At 48.6% G+C, this 24053-nt stretch overlaps 1 protein-coding gene across 7 annotated transcripts in view; it reads right to left on the bottom strand.

The window, feature by feature from the left end:
- EVC (EvC ciliary complex subunit 1) overlaps positions 1-24053 on the bottom strand; it is an 83341-nt gene that overhangs the window by 20130 nt on the left and 39158 nt on the right. For 6 of the 7 annotated variants that reach the window (XM_024741798.1, XM_024741799.1, XM_024741802.1 and 3 more), the window contains 3 exons: positions 23313-23461; positions 20772-20870; positions 5614-5826 (listed from right to left, as the gene is read on the bottom strand). In XM_024741798.1, the coding sequence (XP_024597566.1) occupies positions 5614-5826; positions 20772-20870; positions 23313-23461 (461 nt within the window). The remainder of the gene's footprint in view (positions 1-5613; positions 5827-20771; positions 20871-23312; positions 23462-24053) is intronic. The other variant, XM_024741804.1, reaches the window with a different exon arrangement.

Genomic DNA, 24053 nt, shown 5'->3' with positions numbered 1-24053 from the left:
AAAAAAAAAAAAAAAAAAAAAAATGAGTGGTATATGATACACTCCCTCTGGAGCAGTGACTGGCCAAGATGGCAGAATAGGAAGACCCTGAGCTCACCTCCTCCCATGGCGCATCAAAATGACTATTTACAGAGCAACTATTGATGAGAAACACCTGAAAAAAACACCAGAAAAGAAATTACACCTAGAGGTATAAAGAAGAGGCCACAAGGAGATGGGTAGGAGGGACAGAGTCACGGTAAAGTCAAGTTCCATAATTCCAGGTGGGTGACCCACAAACAGGAGAATAATTCCAACTGCAGTGGTTCTCCCAAAGGAGTAAGGGGTCCGAGGCCCATCAGGCTCCCCAGCCCAGGGGTCCTGCATTGGGAAGATGAACCCCCAGAGCATTTGGCTTTGAAGGCCAGTGGGGCTTATGTTTTCGGGAGAGCCAGAGGACCATGGGAAATAGAGAGCCATCCTTAAAGGGTACGTACAAAATCTCACAAGGTCCAGGACCCAGGGCAGAAGTAGTAATTTGAAAGAAGGCTGGGTCAGACCCACCTGCTGATCTTGGAGAGCCTCCCAGGAGGCAGGAGGCAATTGGCGCTCCCCCTGGGGGCATAGATGCCGGCAGCAGCCATTTCGGGGAGCTCATTCTACCACAAGGACACTGGTGCTGGTAAGCGCCCTTTCGGAAGCCTCCCTCTGGTTCATTAGCACAGGGATCCAGCCTACCCACCAGCCTGTTGGCACCAGTACTGGGACACCTCAAGCCAAGCAGCTCACCAGGCAGGGACACAGCCCTACCCACCAGTAGGCCAACGGCCTTAGGACCCCTGAGAGCCTTCAGCTGGCCCAGGACCCTACCCTGCCCACCAGTGGTCCAACATCAACTCTAGGACCCCCAGGACCCTGCAGCCAGAGGTCCCGGGACCTGGCTCCGCCCACCGGTGGGCCAGCACTAGCCCCAAGACCAGACTCACCTTCCAGTGGTCTTAGTAAGATTTTTTTGGATATGTCTCCTCAGGCAAAGGAAACAAAAGCAAAAATAAACAAACGGGACTAAATCAAACTGAAAAGATTTTGCACAGTGAAGGAAACTATCAACAAAACGGAAAGGCTGCCTATTGAACGGGAGAAGATATTTACAAATGATACATCCTATAAGGGGTTCATATCCAAAATATACAAAGAACTCATACAACTCAACATCAAAAACACAAACAACCCCATTAAAAATTGGGCAGAGGATCTGAATAGACGTTTTCCCAAAGAAGACATACAGATGGCCAACAGGCACATGAAAAGATGTTCAACATCACCAGTCGTCAGGGACATGCAAATCAGAACCACAATAAGGTATCATCTTATGTCTGTCAGAATGCTATTACCAAAAAGACAACAAATAAGTTTTGACGAGGATGTGAAGAAAAGGGAACCCTTATATACTGTTGGTGGGAATGTAAATTGGTGCAGCCAATATGGAAGACAGTACGGAAATTCCTCAAAATATTAAAAACAGAACTACCATATAAGGCAGCAATCCCACTCCTGGGTGTTTATTCGAATTAAATTAAAACACTAATTAGAAAAGATATCCACACCTCTATGTTCATTGCAGCATTATTTATAATAGTCAAGATATGGGAGCAAACTCGTGCCCGTTGATAGATGAATGGATAAAGAAGATGTGGTATATACAATGGAATACTACCCAGCCATAAAAAAGAATGAAATCTTGCCATTTGTGACAATATGGACAGACCTAGAGGCTATTATGCTAAGTGAAGTAAGTCAGACAGAGAAACACAAATACTGTATGATTTCACTTTTATGTGGATTTTTAAAAACAAAACAAATGAACAAACGTAACAAAAGAGAGAGTCACAGACACAGAGAACAAACAGGTGCTTGCCAGAGGGGAGGGGGTGGGGGGGAGGAGAGAAATAGGTGAGGGAGGTTAAGAGACACAAAGTTCAGTTACAAAGTAAATGAGTCAGGGGTATGAAATGTGGGTAATACAGTCAATAATTATTTAATATCTTTGTATGGTGACATGTCATAACTAGACATATCATGGTGATAATTTTGAAATATACAGACATTGAATCACTGTTTTGTGTAACAGGAACGAACGTAGTGTTGAGGTCATTTATACTTCAAAAACGAACAAGAAACAAACAAACCCATAGAAAAAGAGATCAGATTTGTGGTTACTGGAGGAGGAGGAGGAGGAATTGGATAAAAATAGTCAAAAGGTATAAACTTCCACTTGTAAGATAAATAAGTACCAGGGATGTAATGTACAACATGGCAAGTATAATGAACACTGCTCTATGTTCTGTATGAAAATTGCTAAGACAGTAAATCCTCACACCACAAGGAAAAAATATTTTTTTCTATTTCTTTGATTTTGTATCTATAGGAGATGATGGGTGTCCACTAAACCTACTGTGGTCATCATTTCATGATGTATGGAAGTCAAATCATTATGCTGTATACCTTAAACTTACATGGTGCTGTAATGTCAATTACATCTTGATAAAAATGGAAGAGAAAAAAATTTTTTTAATAAAATGGAAGAGAAAAAAATTTCTTTTAATAAAATGCAAGAGAAAAAAAAGTTTTAAGTGAAAGTATCACTCTGGTTGGAGGTTGAGAATAGACCACAAGGGGCCGTGGGTTCAGGGAGACCAGAGGGCTTGCTCTCAGCAGACTGGGGAGAAGCCCACAAACCTGCATTAGAACAGATCACATTTTGAGAACCACCATTCTACAACCTGTTCCAATTGTGTGACTGACAAACTCCACAACACTTAACAACTTCTCTGAGTAACAGGATATGAAATCACCAAGGCCTTTTGGATAGAAAATAAGTGGAAAATGCATTTCATAGTCTGGGTGTGTGTTAGATTTTCCATGAACAGTTTTGTTGGCCTTTTCATCTCATGACTAAATATTCATCTTGACCACAGAAAGTTCATCTCATTTTTATCATCAACAAGGAAATATGGCAAGTGGGAGAGAATATGGATCTCTAAATATCTTGTGGTAATTTAAGGCAATTAAACAATCAATCAGTAAATTAATTTTGACATCCAAACTTTGAGAAAACAGACTTGGGTCATACTTATTTAATCAGTTGATGAGGTCATTAACTTCTGCTTGCTTCTTGCATGCAGAACTCCTCTTGAAATACTTCTGCACAAGCAAAGGAATATTCACACGCATGTATATGCTCACAAAGTAAATAAAAAATAAAAACCAGAAGCTATGCATTGTCTGACATCTGCGTAAAGTAACTTAAGACTCATAACTAGAGGTTTTTAGATGAATCATGGCTGTTTGCCTAATAATTTATCAGAAATGAAGTTCTAGATTTTTTCAATGTCAGTCATTAAGCAACTGAACAGATACTGCGTGAAGGGTCTTAACCTGCATTATCTCGCAGCAACCCTGTTGGGTATTTTGATCCCTATTTTTCACATGAAAGCTGAGGTTCAGAGAAATTTAGCGAGCTGTGCAAAAGCAGAGTTGTGGGAAATCTGCCAGGTGACCGGCAAGAGTCACCCAGCCCATTAACGGGGTTGCTCTGGTTCAAACCCAGGCATTCAGCTTCCAACATTAGAAGCCTGTCTTCAGACCACAACTGTCTCTAAAAGGCCTGATCCCCATTTGGGAGCCGACATCAGAGGCACATCAGACTTATCTGGTGATCTTTCCAAACTGCTGAGGCCCAGGTTTCTCCCCTTTTTCCCCGGAGATGGTAAATTATATGGTCTGGGGCCCAGGATTGGTAAGAATCAGAGGAATTCAGCTTCATTTACCCTCGGTGACCCTGTGATAATTTCCAAAGCTGCATTATTGTTGCTGGAAATGCAGCCAAGTTTTCCTGAGCATTTGCTATATCCCAGCTACTGGGCTTTGATTAAGGAAGTGAAATATGAAAAGCAGGGTTGCTGTCCTCCAGGAGCCTACAGCCATATCGAGGAGACTGCAAGGTACCAGTGACAGGACAACACAATGCAGCTGATGGTGGATTGAAATTAATTAGAAGGAGGTCTAATAAATTGGACAGGCAGGAAACTAGGCCCTATGCTCGTCCCTGGCTGGAAATGGCCCCGTGATGCTTCCCTTTATTTATTGGTATTTTGGACAGCTCCCGTTAGTTGCTTTAGAAAACCTCTATTGGTTGCATCAGTTGAGCGCTCTTTTGTACCTAACTGAACACTCAATGTAAAAAGACAGAGTGTTTCTCATAACAAGCACCTTGGGGTAGGCAGTCCAGGGCTGGGACAGTCCGCCTTTCTGCCCCACCCTCCTGAATCCTGTCTCTAAGTCAAAGGAAGGCCAGCATACCTCCAGTCCTCCTGTACCTGCTCTGGGCACGAAGAACAGGGAACACTGAAGAGGAGGATGTCTCCTAGCAACACTTGGCCTCTGTATTAGGGAACAGAAGCCTTGTGCAGGTACCGTACTTTCTCTCATAGGCTAGAACTGCACGCGGCCACTTCTAGATGCTGGGATATTGAGCATGTTACTTTTATAGCCTCTAGCATGCAGGAAAGCAAGAGAGAAAGGAAATGTGGGCATTTTCATTTAGAAATTTGAGGGCTTTCCTGGTGGCGCCGATGCAGGGGACATGGGTTCGTGTCCCGGTCTGGGAGGATCCCACATGCCGCGGAGCGGCTGCGCCCGTGAGCCATGGCTGCTGAGCCTGCGCGTCCGGAGCCTGTGCTCCGCAACGGGAGAGGCCACAACAGTGAGAGGCCCGCGTACCGCAAAAAAAAAAAAAAAACTTAATTCTTTAAAAATAAAATTGAGGTATATTAGTTTACATAGCTATTGTAACACATGGCTACAAACGCTGTGGCCTCAAATGACATAAATTTAGTATCTTACATTTCTGGAGGTCAGAAGTCTGAAATGAAAGGAACAGGGCAGTGTTCCTTCTGGAGACTCTGGGGGGAGTCTGTTCCTTGCCTCTTCCAGCTTCTCGAGGCCTCTCGCATTCCTTGGCCGATGCGCACATCACTCTAGCCTCTGCTTAGGTCCTCACATCTCCTCTGACTCTGAGCATCCTCCTTCCCTTTTAAAAGGACCCTTGTGATCACACTGGGCCACTCAGATAATCCAGAATAATCTTTACATCCCCAGATCCTTAATTTGATTGCACGCCATCAGGCCCCTTTGCCCTGTTAGGTAACATATTCACAGGTTCTGGGGATGAGGATGTGGGGACATTATTCTGTCTACCACATATATACATGGTTTTAATAATGAAATAGACTTTCATTGAGAAACAGGAGTCCCGTGTGTGCAGCTCCTCCCCCCAAGCAGTCCACTCCCTTGGAGAACCGCTCTCTGTCGTTTATTTCTATTATTCTAAAGAAGGCTTTGCTGCCCTTGTTGTATTAACCGAAGGCATCATCTACTGACCTCCTATCCTGGGAGAGGAGGGCTCTTGCCGTCTTCTCCCCCTCTCCCCAGTGTGAAAGGTTGGCAACCAGAATCTTGGTAAAGCATCTAGCATAGGCACTAGGGGATGCTCAGAGATGGAAATCCCTCGTTATTCTTCAGAAGTTTAAAAAAAAAGGCAGACTCCAGACCCAGTTTTACAAAATGCTGCACCTGCTTTTCTTGCTCCAGGAGATCTTGGAAGAGTTTCCACTGCTGACTCCGGAAGCGATCCAACTTCTCCAGCTGCTGGGCCGCGTTCTCCTGGGCCTCCTGCCTCAGGTATTCACACTCTGCCTGGGAGAGGTCAGTCACACAGGGGAGCGTCTGGAGGAACAGGACGTCCACAAACTTCTGGAACGTTTCCATGGTGCTGCGATACAGCTCCTGAAGCCGAGAGCCACACGACGGAGCTACGTGTCAGGCTCTCACCCAGGGCAGGGCCGAGTGTTTCACGCGGGACACAGAGGAAATCCAGCGAAGGGAGCTCTCAAATCACACACAGGCGCGTGCATGCACACACATGCACACAAACACACTCAGTCTTGGGAAACGCCCACTGCCTTCCAGCCCTCTCACCCTCACCCTGTCAAGTGCCAGACCTGCGCTTTTGACCCAATGAGCCCTTAACCACTGGCGTTTCCTCTAAACCTCCATCCAGATTATTTTCACGACCCCTCACTGGTCTCCCTGCCTCCCTCCACCCTCCACACTTAGGCGAGTTATTTGCACAAGCATAGATCCTTCAATTCCAGCTCAAATAACCTGGAAGACCTCTCTTCCCATCGCAATCAGACCTGCCTAGCAGGGCTTCAGGGGCTGCCTCATTTCTCACCATTCTGTTACCTTCATCCCACCTCCCCCACTCCATTCTCTTTCTAAAACTCTTTTTAATTGTGAAAAACAAAAAACTGTAGATAATAATACATTAAACATCTCTGAATCCACCACTCAGTTTTCCTTTTCGTTTCAGACTAAAAACACTAAACCTTACAGGTTAAGTTGGAATCCTTTAAGTTCGCTCTGCAATTCTTTTCCCCTCCCTCCCAGTGTCCTCAGAGATAGCCATCCCCATGAATTCAGCATCTCTGTCTCCAATTTAGATTTCTATACTTTCACTATATATGATGCCCATAAATGTGGCTTTTGGTGTGTGTGTTACTTCACATAAATGGCATCTCGTTGCATGTTTCATTATATGGATGCTTTTTAAAGCCTCTCCCCTTCTCCCCACCTCCAGGCACTTTCACATCTGAAATGGACTCCTCTTCACCCTGCAAAACCCCTGCAAAATAATCCCTTCGCTGTGAAGCCTTGCCTGGGCCACTCAGACTAACATGGACATTTCTCACCCTGGGCTCCTGCAGCTCTTTGGTTAGCCCCACCAGGGCATCAAAACTATAGTTTATCTGTCATCCCTCCTGGACCACAACTGCCTAAGAGCAGAGGCTGCAACATACTCAGATCTGCACCCACGTCTCACACCCTCCTAGACTAAGCACCTGACTGCAGTTTCTGAATGCATCACACACCAACATGATGCAGAATGCCCATTTCCCCTTCTCCATCTAGGAACTCCCCTCACATGTTCCAAACTCAATTTGAGGTCTCCTCTTCTGGGAAGGCCTCCCAACCACAGGGTTGTTTTTGTTTTGTTTTGTTTTTTTAACATCTTTATTGGAGTATAATTGCTTTACAATGGTGTGTTAGTTTCTGCTTTATAACAAAGTGAATCAGTTATACATATACCTATATCCCCATATCTCCTCCCTCTTGCGTCTCCCTCCCACTCACCCCCCCATCCCACCCCTCTAGGTGGTCACAAAGCACGGAGCTGATCTCCCTGTGCTATGCGGCTGCTTCCCACTAGCTATCTCTTTTACATTAGGTAGTATATATAAGTCCATGCCACTCTCTCACTTCATCCCAGCTTACCCTTCCCCCTCCCTGTGTCCTCAAGTCCATTCTCTACATCTGCATCTTTATTCCTGTCCTGCCCCTACGTTCTTCAGAAACTTTTTTTTTTTTTTTAGATTCCATATATATGCCGACCACAGGGTTTTTTACGAATAAAGTCTTATTACTTTAGCATCTATAGGGCCTAGAAAAGCACCCGGCAAATATCAGGTAATAATAATTGTTAATAATTATGAATTCTTACCATGTGCCAGAGAGTGTCATAAACACTTTTCTTGTATAATCCCATTCATCCTTCTAACAGTCCAATGAAGATGTTATTATAATTACCATTAATTTACAGATGAGGAAACTAAGACCCAGAGAAGATAAGTAACTGGACATTTGTAGAGGGTGGGTCCTGGCTGTTGGACTATTGGACTCATGCTCTTAACCTGTATGCTACAAGGATAATTGGTTATTTTTGGAAAAAAAATTCTCAGCACCTCCTCTGGTGTACTGAAGTCATACTTGGTGTGCTCAATGAATATAAGTTAAATTTAACTCAAATCAGTGTTAACGAAACCCAGTGAATGCCATGTTTTAAAAAGTTCATGGCCAAGCTGAACTTTGTTTGTAATAAAGTGACCATGACAGGGGCACAAGGGACCCACACCTTTTAAAAAGATTTAGAGATCCTACTTCTGAGAGTGGCCAACCAGGTAATTTGAACCAATTTCTCCCTGCAGAAGATGAATTTTTTTAAAAAGCTGGACAAAATGTTTATTAAATCATCATAAAAGTCCGAAAGAGCTAACAAGGTAGTGAAGAGTGTGGTACCCAAGGTCGGGAGAAGATGCAGTCAGAGAAGTGCGCCCGGCCCCTGGGCTGTGTTTACATAAGGGGTGTAGGTCAATCCAGGGCAGATGGCTGCACAGCTGATGGACCTCGGACAGCCTCAAGCAGTCGAAGGGACAGAAGGTGGAGTTCACAGCTCATATGGGTTGGGGCCTCGTAAACCAATCCACACCTAGGGCTGGAACCCAAAAAGCAGCACCAGAGATACATGATTGAAATGGAAGGAAACCAGATCTGACTGGTTTAAACAGATGGCAACCTGGAGTCTGGTCATGTGGGTGACCCGGCATATTTCAAGTCCAGACCTCGAATTAACATGACTCTGGATCATCAGAGGCCCAGTCATTGGGCAGAAGCAAAGGAAAATCCTCTCTGCGGGAGGAGAGCATCACTGCATGCTTGAAAATATTTTTACCAATATATGTACAAATCTGAGACAAGGCATATGAGGAAAAAATAAACAGGTACACAAGGAGATAAGAATATGACCAAAGACCTACACAAACAACAGACATGAAAAACAAACCCACGGGTAGTCCAGAGAGTGTAATTAGAAGACAAGGACTTTAAAGGATTGATGCTTACCTTGCTCATGACGTTAAAAGCCACTCTTAAACCTTAAAGCAAAGAGCTAGAAATTATAAAAAGTAACATTACTTAGTTTAAAAAAAAGTCAGAACTTCTAGAATTGACAAACACTGCTCAATAATATGAACCCAACGTATAGGTTTCATTGCAGTTTAGATGCAGCTGGAGAGAGAATTAGTACTGGAAGAAAGATCAGGAGAAAATCCAGAACAAAGTAAAGAGAGACTAAGGGATGGAAAATACGGAGGAGAAGATAAAGGCTAAAAGATACAGTGAGAAAGTCCAAAATGTTTAATTGGAGTCCCTGAAGGAAAGAAGGGAGAGTCCAGGCAGTAGTCATATTTGAAGTGATAATGGCTGAGAAATCTTTCAAAACTGATGAAAGAAATTTACAGATGAGGAAACTGAGGCTTTATCTGTACATGTAAAAGAGAGGCTGGGCTTCCCTGGTGGCGCAGTGGTTGAGAGTCTGCCTGCCAATGCAGGGGACACGGGTTCAAGCCCTGGTCTGGGAAGATCCCACATGCCGCGGAGCAGCTGGGCCCGTGAGCTACAAATACTGAGCTCTGCGCGTCTGGAGCCTGTGCTCCGCAGCAAGAGAGGCCGCGACAGTGAGAGGCCCGCGCACCGCGATGAAGAGTGGCCCCCGCTTGCCACAACTAGAGAAAGCCCTCGCACAGAAACGAAGACCCAACACAGCCAAAAATAAATAAATGAATAAATAAATTTAAAAAAAAAAAAAAAAGAGAGAGGTTAATTGGATGCACCCATGATCTAACCATGACGCTCTTAGGTAATTCTTTTTAACAAAGAATGGATGAGAGAATAAGCAGCACCTAATAAACACAGGGTCACTTTTTGTGACATTAATGGTAGATAAAGGGCTTCCCTGGTGGTGCAGTGGTTAAGAATCTGCCTGCCAATGCAGGGGACACGAGTTCAATCCCTGGCCCTGGGGGATCCCGCATACTGCAGAGCAACTAAGCCCGCGTGCTATAAATACCGAGCCTGTGCTCTAGAGCCCGCGTGCTACAACTACTGAAGCCTGCGCACCTAGAGCCCGTGCTCCGCAGCAAGAGAAGCCACCACAATGAGAAGCCCGCGCACCGCAACGAAGAGTAGTCCCTGCTCACCACAACTAGAGAAAGCCCGCGCACAGCAATGAAGACCCAACACAGCCAAAAATAAAAACAAATAAATTAAAAAAAAAGGAGACGAAATAGTTTTTATGAAAAAAAGCTCTTCTAGAGAGAAAGGGGGTCAGCTCATAGCACCGAAAGGTTTAATTCACCAGAAAGATGTAAAGGTTCTAAATTTGTATGCACTTAATGGCATTACCCAAATTGATGCAATTTGTCACATTAACAAAATAAAGCTGAAAAGCATCATGGTGATTATGTGAATAAATGAAGAAAAAAGTACTCCACAAAATTTAATTTCCATGCAGAAGAAACACTCTTAGCAAAATAGGAAATGGAAGGAAACTTCCTCAATCTGAAAAAAGAAAAAAACGATAGCAAACATTATACCTGAGGGTAGAAACTACAAAGGTCCTGATTTTATGTAAATGGAATCATATAGCATGTTAGGTTTGTGTATCTCAACTTTATATGTCCTTGTGAGATTCCTCTGTGTTGTCGTGTGTAGCAGTAGTTCATTCTTCCTCACTGGTCTGTAGTATTTCACTGTATAAGTACACCACCATTTATCCATTCTACTGTTGAGGGACATTTGTGTGGCCTCTTATTTTAGACTATCACACATTCTGCTGATATGAACTTTCTTGTGGATGCTGTTTGATACACATGTGCGCTTGTTTCTCTTGGGCATATGCCAAGGAGCGGAATTGTCGGGCTGTGTGTATGTGTAGCTTCAGTCCATATCCTCCATAACTAGTAGCCACCAATTTGATTAACACTTTGAATTTATAGATCAACTTGGTGAGGATGAACATCTTTACAATATCAAATCTTCCAATCCAGAAACATGGTATATCTTTACATTTATTTAGGTCTTATTAATTTTTCTTAATATTGTTTTGTGAGCAGGGAGTGGATTGGGATTGGGAGGAGGTGTGAGGGGGCTTCAGAGGTCCTGGTCATGATCTCTTTCTTGATCTGGATGGGGGTTACATAGATGGGTGTTTTTAATAGTCATTTGTTAATCCATAAGGTTATGTGTTACATAGATGGGTGTTTTTAATAGTCATTTGTTAATCCATAAGGTTATGTGTTATCCATTTATTTGTGTCTATTACATTTCACAATAAAAATGGTTTAATAATATGGGAGTGATTTACATTTTCTTCCAGCCTCTGGAAATCCCAATTTTCTGCTAGGAGACAGATTTTAAAAATTGATTCTCCTATGTTGGAATCTATCCTTCCATAGCAGCAGTTGGGGATACTAAGACACACCTTTTTCTTTTTTGTTTATGATTGTCAAACTGCAAAAATACACTGTTTGCAAATTCAAGAAAGGTGAACTTTGTAAAAGCTACATGGTCCATTAGTCGAGGCTCTTTCTAATAAAAAATGTGCTGGATTCTGCCTGCTCCCTGGACAGAGACACATCTGCGTCATCGCACGTGCTCTGATAGGCCATAAAACACATGGCTTCCCACTTAACGCTGACACGTTTCGTTTGGGAGATGATGATTTATTCTGTGCCTGAAATAGAACAGGAATTAATCCGTGTTCTTCTCTCTTAGCGTGTGTGAGGGGTCGGACAGCAGGGGACGCTGGTCAGAGGAGAGGCTGGCCCTGGGCCTCAGCCCTGCACTTTTCCTCAAATAGAAGCACAAAGAACCCAAGCTAGGGCAGCATTTCACCCTGACTCGTCCTTCACTCGGGTTTCCGCCTCTGCAGCCTGACCCAGAGGATCCAGTGTCCTCTCCAGTCTTCTTGCAGAGAAAGGACTGGGGCAGGGGAAGGGCACATATTCTGAAACCTTTGAAAAGGAGTCTCAGTTTTCGTACCTGCAAAAGGAATAAGATGCGAGCTACATCTGCAAAGACAGCACCTGCCTTGAGGGCTGATTGTCAGGGATTAGATACAGCACACAGCACAGAGCAAACGCTTCATAAACGCCAGCTATTCTCATTCCAGAGGGGTTGGGAAAGTTAGCGTGTGGCTCTCAATAAATGTTACCTGTTGCTATTTTTTTTCCCGGAACAGAGCATTTTGGAGAAAAGGCAGTGTGTGTTTCCATTTGCTTGCAGGGTGGGGAGGAGAGAGGGAAGGGAAGGGGGCGTTCCCAGCAGAGGCGGGCATGTGCCCTTGGGAGAAAGCCAGGTGGGCCAATGGGCGGAAGCACAGGATGTGTGGAAGCAGAGGAGCAGCAGGGGGTCAGCCTTCCGGGGGGCAGGGAGCTCAATGCCATGCAGAGGAGTCAAGACCTGGCAGCCTGCACCCGTGAAGGAGCTCACACAAGGCGCGGATGTGGCCAGGTCTGAAGATGAGGGTGAGTGCTGACTGAGGGAATAAAACATGTACTTCCAGGATCCCACGGACATGGCCCGGCTCCCTGTGAGTTTCCGGTTCATCACAGGAACCAGAAATATTCCTCTGCAGGGACCACACCCTGACAGTTTTGAAGATGCACAGTTAACTACTTCAGAGTGAGGTGTGCACAGGATCCTGGGACAGAGCAGTGCTAAGAGCACAGGTGAAACTGGGTCTCTTAAAAACGGGAAGGGGAAGCTGGGATGAAGTGAGAGAGTGGCATGGACTTATATATAAGTCCATAGATAGCTAGTGGGAAGCAGCCGCATAGCACAGGGAGATCAGCTCGGTGCTTTGTGACCACCTAGAGGGGTGGGATGGGGAGGGAGCGAGGGAGACGCAAGAGAGAGGAGATATGGGGATATATGTATATGTATAGCTGATTCACTTTGTTATAGAGCAGAAACTAACACACCATTGTAAAGCAATTATACTCCAATAAAGATGTTAAAAAACCCACAAAACTGGAAGTAGGTTGGATCAAGGGTCAGGAGTCTGGGAACCCACCTGCACTGGGTCACTTGCCAGCAGTGTGACAAGGGGCGACTCTCTTCCTCTCTGGGGCTTCACCCAACAGAGGAGGAAAATGATACCTGCTTCCTGAGGACATGCGACACAGGAGACGTGTGCGTGGATGGGCACAGTGGCTCCAGATCTTCCTCTCCCCCAGAGCCATGCCCTTTGCCACATAACCTTGCATGCCTTCCCACAGGGAGTGGGAAGCGCCTCCCCAACCCTTTAATTTCGGGTCAGTCATGTGACTTGCGTTGGTCAACAGAATGAGGTGGAGGTGAAATGGGCTAGTTTGGAGGCTAGACCCCTGTCATCGCTATGAGGAGAACATTCCCAGGCCAGCCCACTGGTCCTAGGAAGAGTAGAGACAGTTGTGTGCGTGGCCAAGTTGTGTTAGTCACGCTTAGATCAGCCAACCACCAGCTGATGCACAGACCCTGGGGATAAATCACTGTCATTTTCAGCAACAGGGTTTTGAGGTATCTTGTTGCACAGCATTACTGTGGTCATAATTACGTGATACCACACCGGACAGAAGGGGCCCTAAAGGTGAAAGCTCTGGTGTAAAGGTGTCATATCCTCACAGCCTTCACAGGTTCATCCTGCAAATGTCTCTTGAGCACCTACTGCAGGAAGGCTCTGTGCCAGGGCCACTGGGTGAACAAAGCTGACGTGGACCCTGACTTTAGAGAACGCACCCCCAGTGAGGGGGCAGACATCGCACAGGAACTCACAATATCCTATGGCAAGTGTGATGGCAGGGAGGCTGGGAGCCCTAGGGACAGACCAGGGAATCTAACCGATCTGACGGGGAGTCGGAGAAGGGCTCCCTGAAGAAGTGACATGTAAGCTGAGACAATAGGAGAACAAGCCAAACTGAGGGGATGGAGGGAACGGTATTTCAGGCCGCAGAAGAGCACGTGCAAAGGCACTGGGGCAGGAGGGACTGGGCCACCTTTGGGGAGCTGAGGGATGTCTGAGGTTGGCTGGAAGGCAGGGAGCAAGGGACATGCCTCCAAACAAGTGGTGAGTGGGCTGGGTCACGTGAGCCTTGTGGGCTACGTCAGGGGGCCTTATGGGGCAGGTTGGCTGGGTCTCAGGGACCAGACTAGGTTGGCCTTTGGGCCAAGTCAGATGGGTCTCATGGGTCAGGCCACGTGAGCACTTCATTGGCCAGGCTGGGTGGTCACCATGGCCAGGTTAAGGATGTTGGACTTTATCCTGAGAGCTATGGGTGGCATTCTGGGGTATTAAGTGGGTTCTTTCATATGGTCAATCTACAAAAGAAGGCAGCTAAGAATTCCTACATCAGAGAGGTTAAATGATATGGACCAGGAGCTGAATCAGGCCCACAACCTGGCCTGTCTGATTCCTGAGTGACTCTTCTCTCCTTTGCAGTTTTGCAACTCTTTGCAGGGAGGTGAGCTGACTGTGAAAATTACTAAAAGGAGGGAGAGGTATAATCAGGTAGCATGTGGTACCCTGCGGGCACTGGCAAGTTTTACTTCTGTACATAAAGAAAACATAAATTAATTACTCTACTAGTCTTGCTAAAATAAAACAAAAAGCCACGTTCCCGTAGTTTGCTACAGTAAAGTAGGCGTAAGCATGCCAGTCTATCTTTCTAAGACTTGTCATACTTAGTGATGATTTATCACACTTTCACCTTGATAAAGGACCATGGAATTGACTCACCCTCTGTAGCACCTACGGAAATCCTCTTTCCAGTGACAGGAGCTGTATGGTGCCTACACTTGTCAATTTCCTTCTCAAGATCTACTTCCAATAGAACACTGCCCCCAAATCATTGTTTTGGTATTTCTCCCAAACCTAGTTTCTTCTACTCTTTGGAAACTTACTGTTTCCCTCCTATGATAGGCAAAATAATGGCTCCCCAAGATGTCCATGTTCTAATCCCTGAAACCTCTGAATGTGCCACACAGTCAGAGATCTTGTGGATGTGATGAAAGGACTAAGTGAAAAGCAAGGATCCTGAGATGAGATTATCCAGGGTTATCTAGGTGGGTCCCACATAATTATAAGGGTCCTCGTAAATGAAAGAGAGAGGCAGGTGGTCAGAGTGAAAGGAGATGTAGGATGGAAGCAGAGGCAGGAAGAGTATGGCTGTGGCCTGGAGATGGAGGAAGAGGCCACAAGCCAAGCAATGCAGGCACCTCTAGAAGCTGGAGAAGGCAAGGGCATGAATTCTTCCCTGGAGCCTCCAGAAGGAACCAGCCCTGCCGATACCTTCATGTCAGCCCACTAAAACCCATTTTGGACTTCTGACCTCCAGAAACGTAAGGTAATAACTTTTAAGTTGTTTTTAAGTTTAAGTTGTGGTAGTTTGTTCTATCAGCAATAACACACCATCTTCAGGATGCCAATGTTTCAGCTGATTGATATATTCACTGATGCATTGATTCACCCATTCATTTACTCATCACTGTTGCCTGATTGCCTGTAATGTGTCATCCCCAGCTGGATTCTGCAGAACACACCGCAGCCCTCCCAGCAAGGACTCCACGCCCCCGCCTTCCTCTTGTCCACCAAATCACTTCTCCCCACCTGAAGGTTACAGCCCTGGGCCTGTAACCCAGGCCCCCAGCTGTGTGACCTTGAACAAAATACTTTAACCTTTCAGTGCTGTGCAGTGAAGAACTGACCTTGCTGAAAGAGAGGCCTGGCCTTGGTCCACGGTTCTTGGGAAGTGACTTCTAAGTTCTTGGAATGTCCTGCCTGATAAGAGGGTCTCTATTTACCTGGGAACCTTGGGCAGCTTCAGACAATCTATGACAGTGATGCGATTTAGGGTGGGGCCCTTGGGCCACGTGGCATCAGCTCCGCCTCTAGAGGGGCTGGGGCTTAAGGTCAGCCACGTTGGTGGTCAACCACATCTATGTGACTGAGCCCCAATAAGAACTGTGGACACTAAGGCTTGGGTGAGCTTCCCTGGATGGCAATGCTCAGTGTGTCATGCCACACATTGTTCCCAGGAGAAGTTAGCACTGTCCATGACTCCACCAGGACAGGATAACTGGGAGCTTTGTGTTTAGAACTTTAGACTCTGCCCATGTGCCTCTTCTCTTGGCTGACTTAAATCTGTATCCTTTTGCTGTAATAAACCATAACCGTGAGCAGAACAGTTTTCAGTATGAGTCCTTCTAGAGAACTGAAGAAACTGAGGGTGGTCTTGGGGACCTCTGGACTTGCATTTGGTATCAGAAGCAAGGGTGGTCTACTCCCAAACACTTCATGAGTGCTTATCATTATTATTCCTGTCTTCTTTGAGGACAGAGCTTCACTTTTTCTCTTATTTTCCTCAGCCCTAACTTCCCATGAGACTCTGAAGCTGAGACGGCTGACCTTGGCAGGGCTGTTATCACCCTACTCCCCCAGGAGCCCTTCAGGAGAAACAGTAGGGGGAGGACAGTCAGAAATGAACAAATAAACAAGCAGGTCTCCGGGGCGCCCTGTGATGCAACAGTGGCAAACTCAGCTCTGCGCCTGTCATTATCAGGAAGACTCTGGGCTCATTTCAGGAATCTCTCTACAAGGCACCGAGACGTGTCATTTAGTGGCATCCATCTCAGTCAAAATGAGAATTCGCTGCTTGTTTAGAGGCCAAGAGACAGTGGGAATTTAGAAAAATGCACTTTTCTCTGCAGCCTGAGAACCGTTAGGTGGTGATCAAATTTATCTCACAGCCACCGTGCCTATAATATCATGATCAGTGCCCAAAGAAAGGGGGGAATTATGCCTCTGTGTGACCAGGTCTGGGAAGGAGCCAGCCAGACTGCAAGGCAGGTTACCTCATGAGTGTATTCTGTGCAGACACACCTGCTTAGACAGTGAGTGATACTAACCAGGACCATGATAACAGATTTAAGTGTTCACTGTGGGCCTCACACTCTTCTATATGTGTTGCATGTGTGAACTTATTCAAACCTCTGAATAGCCATATGAAGACCCAGATAGTGACCATCCCCATTTTAAGAGGAGATCCCGACACTGACCATCAAAACAGACCCCAACCCCAGGCCTCCTCACCATCCTCACCCGCACCATCCCGGGCCAGGCCCCCAGCATCTCTTGCCTGGACCACTGCAATGCCTCCCCAGGCCTCCCTGCTTCCACTTTTGCCCCCTACAGTCCATCCGCCATACAGAATCCAGAGGGATCCTTGGGAACATAAGGCAAGTCATTTCCCTGCTCAAAACATGCCGGCAATTTCCCACCTCCCTCAGAAGTCAATGCAAACATCTTCGGATGGACTGCAAGGCCCTACAAGACTCTGACCTTAGCCTGTACCTGTCTCCCCTTCCCCCAGAGCTGCCACACTGGCCTCCTTGCTGCTGTGGCTGCTGGAACCCCACATGTGCTGCTGTCTCTCCAGCTCCACAAAAATAAGCACTTTATCTGTTTGGTTCACTGCTGAGGCCCCGGTGCTGAGACTGTGGGTTGCACAAAGCAGTGCTCGATAATATTCATTGAATGAATGAACCAACAGGCTCGCAAGCTTACAGCTGGTCGGCGAGGAAGCCACACTCTCCGCCAGGCCCCGGGTCCAGAGTCATGCTCACCACCCCTGGGCTCAAGGCTTCCTGATCAACACGCTCAGCGATGGGGCAGAAGGGAAGGTGTTAACCGAGCACCTGCCACGTGAGGCCCTCAGCCCTGCCCTCCTGCGCCACCATAATGGTCACCAGGCTCTCTGTCTCCATCTCGCAGATAAGGAAATGGGCTTGGAGCAGTTAAGGCTCTTGCCCAAGGTCGCCCACCCAGGAATGTTGGGCGCCCACCCGGGAATGTCCTCGCCAAGCATTCCAATCTTCCAATTGGCTTCTTTCCACCACACCAGAGGATTTCAACCTCCACCTTTTGGAAATATCAGATAAAGCAGTTTCCAATACCCAAGGCAACGATTTCCACAATTAAGGGATGTAAGATAAACCAAAGTTATCTGGTACCGGAGGGGCCTGTTGTGCAATGACGACGTGAATCATAGGAAACAGCTCTGCACTGCCTCTGGGAGAGAAGCTGGCACAAGCCTCGGGCCATTTCTTTCAGAAGGACCTGCACAGATGCACAGAACTGCTGGCCCCCCTTCACCTTGCCACTGACCCCTCCTCATGCAGGGCATTTCCAGGTGCCTGCTTCCAAGACAGAGACTCCAGCAGCCATCAGCCCTCACTCACACCTGCTGGGCTCTCCTGATGCTAGAAACAAGGGTGTCTTTACTTCCTCGGCCCAAACTTCAGTGGGCTGGCAACGGTAAGCCAAGTGTACAATATCCTAAGGACGTTGCTGGGGCATAAGGCTGTGGTCACATCAGCATCATCAAATCTTTACTGAAAATGATGTATTCACTGCCACCCACTGAGACTGGCCCGGCACTTCCACATGTATTTCCTCCCTGTAGCAGTGCTCAGTGTTTTATCCTTGCTTTGTGGAGGACGAAAGTGGCATTTAGTCGACCAAGACTTTAGATTCTAACTGCAGCTCAAAAGAGGAAGTGTCAGCCTGCTGGACACACTGTCCCCTGCTGGACAAGAGCTCAGGTGGGCGCGTCATGAATGGCACCTGCCCGTGAGTCTTAAGTCCATTGGACTCTCACCCCATCCCCCCAAGGCAGCGGTCCTCAGATGCTGCTATGCATCAGAGGAAATTGAGGTACAAGTTAGATAACCTGCTGCCGACCACACAGCTGGTCAATGGCTGGGCTGGGACTGGACCCCAGGCCATCTGAGTCCAGAGCCTGTCCTCACTGCGGTATTCACAGCCCACGCTCAGCAGCATGGGTCACGGCGAGGACATCAGCACTGAGGTTAGAGAGACTTACTTTAGATCCCATCTCTCTGCTTGTTGGCTGTAGGACTTGAGCAGGATGGTTGGGCCAGCACAGAGAGATTATGTAACCAATTCAAGGTCACACAGCATGTTAGTACCCAGAAGGGGACTGGAATTCAGTGTGCTCACTCCCAGCCCAGGGATTTGAGTCTTGACTCCCCCCAGGCATGGTGGTGTTCCTTTCCTGCCTGGGAGCCTGGGGCTTTGACAAGTTGAATCCCACCCTGCACTTTTCTCAAGAAAATCCTTCCTGGCTCCTTATCTGTGAAGGAAGGAAAATGCAGTTTCTGCCTCACAGGATTCTCATGAGGATAAAATGATCAAATACTCAGAAAGCACTTACAACAGTGGCTGGCTCTGAACAAGACTGGCTCCGGTATCAGTTTCCTGGGTAGCCAAGACTAGAGAAGTCTATTCTCTCACAGCTATAGAGGCCAGAAATCAGAAATCAAGGTGTCAGCTACCTCTGGAGGCTCTGGGGGGATACTTCCTGCCCCTTCCGGCTTCTGGAGGCCCCAGGTGTTCCTTGGCTTGTGGCCACATCACTCCAGTCTCTGCCTGTCTTCACACGGCCACCTACCTGTGTGTCTGTCTCCACAATGACTTTCTCATAAGGACACCAGTCATTAGATTTAGGGCCCACGCTAATCCAGAATGATCTCTTCTTAACTAATCACATCTGCAAAGCCCCCCTATTTCCACATAAGTTCACATTCTGAGGTTCCTGGTGGACATGAAATTTGAGATACACTATTACGGACTGAATTATGTCCCTCCAAAATTCATATGCTAAAGCCCTAACCCCCAATGTGACTATATCTGGAGATAGGGCCTTTAAGGAGATAATGAAGCTTAAGAAAGGTCACAGGGTGAGGTCCTAACCTGATAGGACTGGTGTCCTTGTAAGAGGAAGAGACACCTAAGCTCTCTCTCTGCCATGCGAGGACACAGTGAGAAGGCAGCCATCTCCAAGCCAGGAAGAGAGGCCTCACTAGAACCCAACCTAGATGATACCTTGATCTTGGACTTCCAGCCTCCAGAGCAGTGAGAAAATAAATGTCTGTGTTTAAGGCACAGGCTGGGGTACTTTGATATGGCAGCCTCTGAAAACTCACAGACACCACTGAACCCTGCACAGTCGCCATCATGATGAGGGGCTGCACTCCCTGTCCTTCCTTATGTCCTGTCTGGGCTGCCCCCTGACTCCTGGTCTACTTGGAGCTCACCTCCTGATTCAAAGCCCATCTCAGGCATCACCTCCAGTGGATGGCCGTCCTTGACCTCACCTTCACCCCTACGTCTCTCAACCCTCCTCTTTGCACCCGTCAGCAGGGATGTTGTAAGGGCAGCCAATTTGGACTGGGCATGTCCCAGGTGCAAGCTGCTATCCAAGGGCCTCGAGGGCATTTGGTGTTCACACCACCACCATGAAGATGGGCATCACTGGCCCCATTTCACAGATGGGCAAACTGAGAACTAGAGACGCCAAGTAATGTTCTGGAGGCCACACAGCGAGGAGGGAGGAGAGCCAGGACGCAGACGCAAGCACTCTGGGTCCAGGTGAGCCTTCTCCAGGGTGCTCCCCACCACGGTGGCACTTGTGACCTTCCTTCTTGACCGGGGCCACATTCCACCTTCCCAGCAGCTCTGTGTCCTGCCCGGGGCAAGGAGCTCTGCCTGTCTTGGTCACTGCCACATCCCGGGAGGCCCTCTGGCTTTGGAGGGCTCAGGTGCTCTCTTCCTGTTATCTCAAAGCCAGCCATCATTCCAGAGCTGCACGAAGTTGCCCAGGGAGACAGAGGTGGCACCAGCACTGGAATTCAGGTCTCCGTTTCAAGCCCAACCCTCCTTCCTCATCACCGCTCTACACTCATGACGCCCACAAATGCTGGCCTATTTGCATCCTGGGTGAGCTGACTTCCAAAGACCTTTGCCTCTAGGGACATTTGGAGGTGAGGGTCCCGAGCACCTCAGAAATGGAAGGGGCCTCAGATGTGACCTGGGCCAACCTCCCTCCCTGGTTTCTGCCAAAGAGGGTCTCGGGGTCCCCAGCCCAGGAGGACGTGAGGTTCTCACACATGCCCAGATCCTGAGGTTTTCCTGCCAGTCCCACTTGGAAACCACATACCTGGCAGAGCGCGGCCACGGCCTTGGTGGCTCTGACATTCTCCTCTTCCTCCAGGTCACTCCGACTCAGCCTTTGCCTCTCCAGGACCTCGTGAAAACCCTGTGAGTAAAACAGGAGCTGAATCTGGAAGGAAAATGCTGATGTTCTTCCCAGAAAAACCTCAATGGACCCCGCCTCTCAGGTTGGAAGGATGTTCACCCCGACTTATACACAAGGAAACTGAGGCACAGGGATGGATGTGACCTACATGGCTTGTGAGTTGTGGCTGAGGCCGGGACCGGTGAATCCGACCTCCAGGAAAACCACAGACTGTGATTCTGTCTGTGTACCCAGCAGGAGAAGGTGCGACCAGCACCCCTGTCACCCTTCTCTCCTGGCCACCCAGACATCATTTTCTGATTTCAGTTGCTGGGGACCACCATCCAGGCCCTGGGAGGCCCACCCAGTGGAGCCCGAGGCCAAGCAGGGCCACTGGAGGTCAATGTGGTCAGTGGCCGGCCAGACTCCGCTCTGACCAATGCACCTCAAGGAGCCCAGCAGAGTGACAGGGAGGCGTGCGCCAGGTGCCCCAGACACGGTCAGAAGGCACCGCAAGGTGAAACCACAGAGGGTGGACTCCTCTTAGGGGGCAGCTGTAGGGGAAGAGGCCCCATGGGGGAAATGAGTAAGCTCAGTCTTGAAGAACAAGGCGGGATCCCTGGAAGGAAGGTGGGGGGCCAACACAGTCCCAGCTCAAGGAGCTACAGCAACAGAGACCAGGCAGTTAGAACCCTCTGGCCTTGGTGGGGGCAGAGTGGGAGGGGAGCTGAGAGGGAGGGGCTGCACATGGTGCCAAAGTCTGTGCTTATCCATCAGTTCCTTGTTCATTCAATCCCTTCTTTGTTGTTCGTTCATTCAATAATTTGTTCTTTTGTATCCATCCATCCATTCGTTCACGTGTTCATTCATTCTTTCCTTCATTCGTTTGACTTTTCTTTCATTTGTCGGTTCTTCATTCATTTCTTTGTTCATTCAGTTACGTGTTCCTTTGTTCTCCCATCCATCATTCATCGATTCATTTGTTCATTCAGTTATTCCCTCATTCCTTCATGCATGCATGTGTGCATGCGCTCAACCCTTCCCTCCTTGGTCCCATGTTTCCTGAGCACCAGGTTTCCTGAGCACCAGGTCCTGGCTGTGCTGAAGTCCTGGGTTGCAGAGCTGACGCTGTCACCGTCTCCACACTCAGGACTTGCACTGAGCAATGTATGTCAGAGAGGAGGGCCTAGAAATCTCAGAGTAACAAACTGCTGTATAATTGTATCTTTTCACTCTCACTTCAAACGGATCTTCTTAAAGACAGAAACAGCCCCCCACCCCACGGTATGACAAACCCCAGAAACCCCAGGCGTGGGCCCTGGGAGGAGGCTCTGTGGGTGGGGAAAGGCACTGGACCAGGGAACCAGGGACGTGAAGACCTCTCCTCTGTTCTGGCCGCTGGCTTCTCACTCGGGTGTAGCTGCCGCCACCATGCCGCCCCCCAAGGAGGGCATGTGTCTGGGCTCTGGCCTGAGCCTGGACCCAGCTACGGTCCTGCCATCCCCTCGGCAGAGCTGAGACAAGCAAATGCTAGCAAAGAGAGAAGGACCCAGAGAAACAGTCAGGCCATGGCTGCCCCTTACTGGTCTGGCTGAGTCTTAACAACCCGGCAAGGTGGGTGCTATGATTCCCATTGCACCGATGAGGAAGCCAGAGGGTTAGCAAGGTCACTCAGACACAGTGGCAGAGTCAGCATCAAACCCAGGTCCTGCTGCCTTAGCACCCAAATGCTTACCAACCCTGGGGGACGGCCACTGACAAGCAGCCCTGCCTATCCCCACCCCCCCTCCACCCACAGGGAAACACTGAGGCAGAGTCCTGCTCTCTCTCTGCGAACTGCAAGCCCTGGTCCTTCCAGCCTGTGCTGGCGCCGGCTCACTTGCTATCCCTCAAGCAGGGTGACACCTTGCTTCCTGCCCTCCAGCCGGTCTCCTTGTCTTTTTTCCAGTCAAGACCACGAGCGTTGGCTACCTTGGCCACCTCGCTGGTCCTGCCTGCTCAGCCCCCCATGCAGGGTCCTCCCCTGACTTGCCACCTGACCCAGCGAGGGGGCCCATCCCTGTGTGACAGCCCGCCTTACATGCAGGACACGCCTGTCCCCTCTGGGGACATCGCACACCGGTCTGCATCGCAGGTTGGGCCCTTGCCCTGCGCCATCTGTGCGAAGCCCTCTCCACGGTCCCTCCCACCGTCTTTGCATCGTCCCAGTGAGGGTGGTGCTGCTCGAGCCACCGGCTTACAGACCAGGAAGCTAGGGATGCAGAGTCCAAGGCAGCTGGCTAAGGTCACTGGGCTGACAGGTGGGAGGCGAGGAGAGACCTCCCGTCTGGCAGATGCCAAGGCCTCTGGCTACCCAAGCGCAGTAGCAGGGGGCCGAGTCCCCTCCTGCCACCCTGATCAACCCGCGTGGCTCCCTGGGACGGCTGTGCCCACAGACGTGGGAGCAAGTCAGGAGCAGGTCACCTGGAGGAACTCCTCGGGGTCGGCGGTCTGCGGTGCCGTGGCCAGGAAGCTCCTCTGTTCCTTTTGCTGGGCCAGCGTGAGCCTTGCCATCCCCTCTGCCTGGTGAACCAGTGAGGCTTTGACCAGGTCTCTGCCTCGCTGGACAAACTCTGAAATTGAAATAAAACAAGGTTGCTCCCCCGGCGAAACCTCCACTGGCTGCTTCTGCCAGCACGTGGAGGGTCAGAAACTCTGGGGCAAGTCCCCTTTTTATTCTGGTTTTATCATTCAGGGCCCTCCCCCTGGGGTCCAGGACTCAGAGCAACATAAGAGGTTTCATGTAATTGCTGTGCAGGGCGGCCCGCCAACCTGACCAAGAAGTAAACAAAGGGGTATTTTCCCGGAGAAAAGAGTGTGAGGGAGGGGTAGGCGGCAGAGGGAGGGACAGGTGACACAGGGTACAGAGAGCCTGAGTCTTCAGGAAGATAGTGACACGTCAGACTGGAGTCAAGATTCAAAAACTGCCAGGGTGAGTTATTAGATCAGCAGAAGAGAAGCAGGGTGAACCCAAGGGCAAGACGCCCTGTGGCAGGGGAAGGTGAACTTGGGGAGAGAGGGGCAGGGCCTAAAACCACCCTTCAGCCCACCTGCGTCATTCGGCCCCAGCAGTGTGCCAAGTACACGGCCAGGAACTGGGGTCTACCAGCGAGCAGGACCCAGCCCAGCTCTCAAGATGTTCATGGAATGCAGGAGGAGAAGAAA

The sequence above is a fragment of the Neophocaena asiaeorientalis genome, unplaced genomic scaffold (genome assembly GCF_003031525.2).
Source record: "Neophocaena asiaeorientalis asiaeorientalis breed wild unplaced genomic scaffold, Neophocaena_asiaeorientalis_V1.1 scaffold218, whole genome shotgun sequence".
NCBI lineage: Eukaryota > Metazoa > Chordata > Mammalia > Artiodactyla > Phocoenidae > Neophocaena > Neophocaena asiaeorientalis.
Note: the sequence above shows the minus strand (reverse complement) of the source record. Positions and strands in the feature narration are given on the sequence as shown.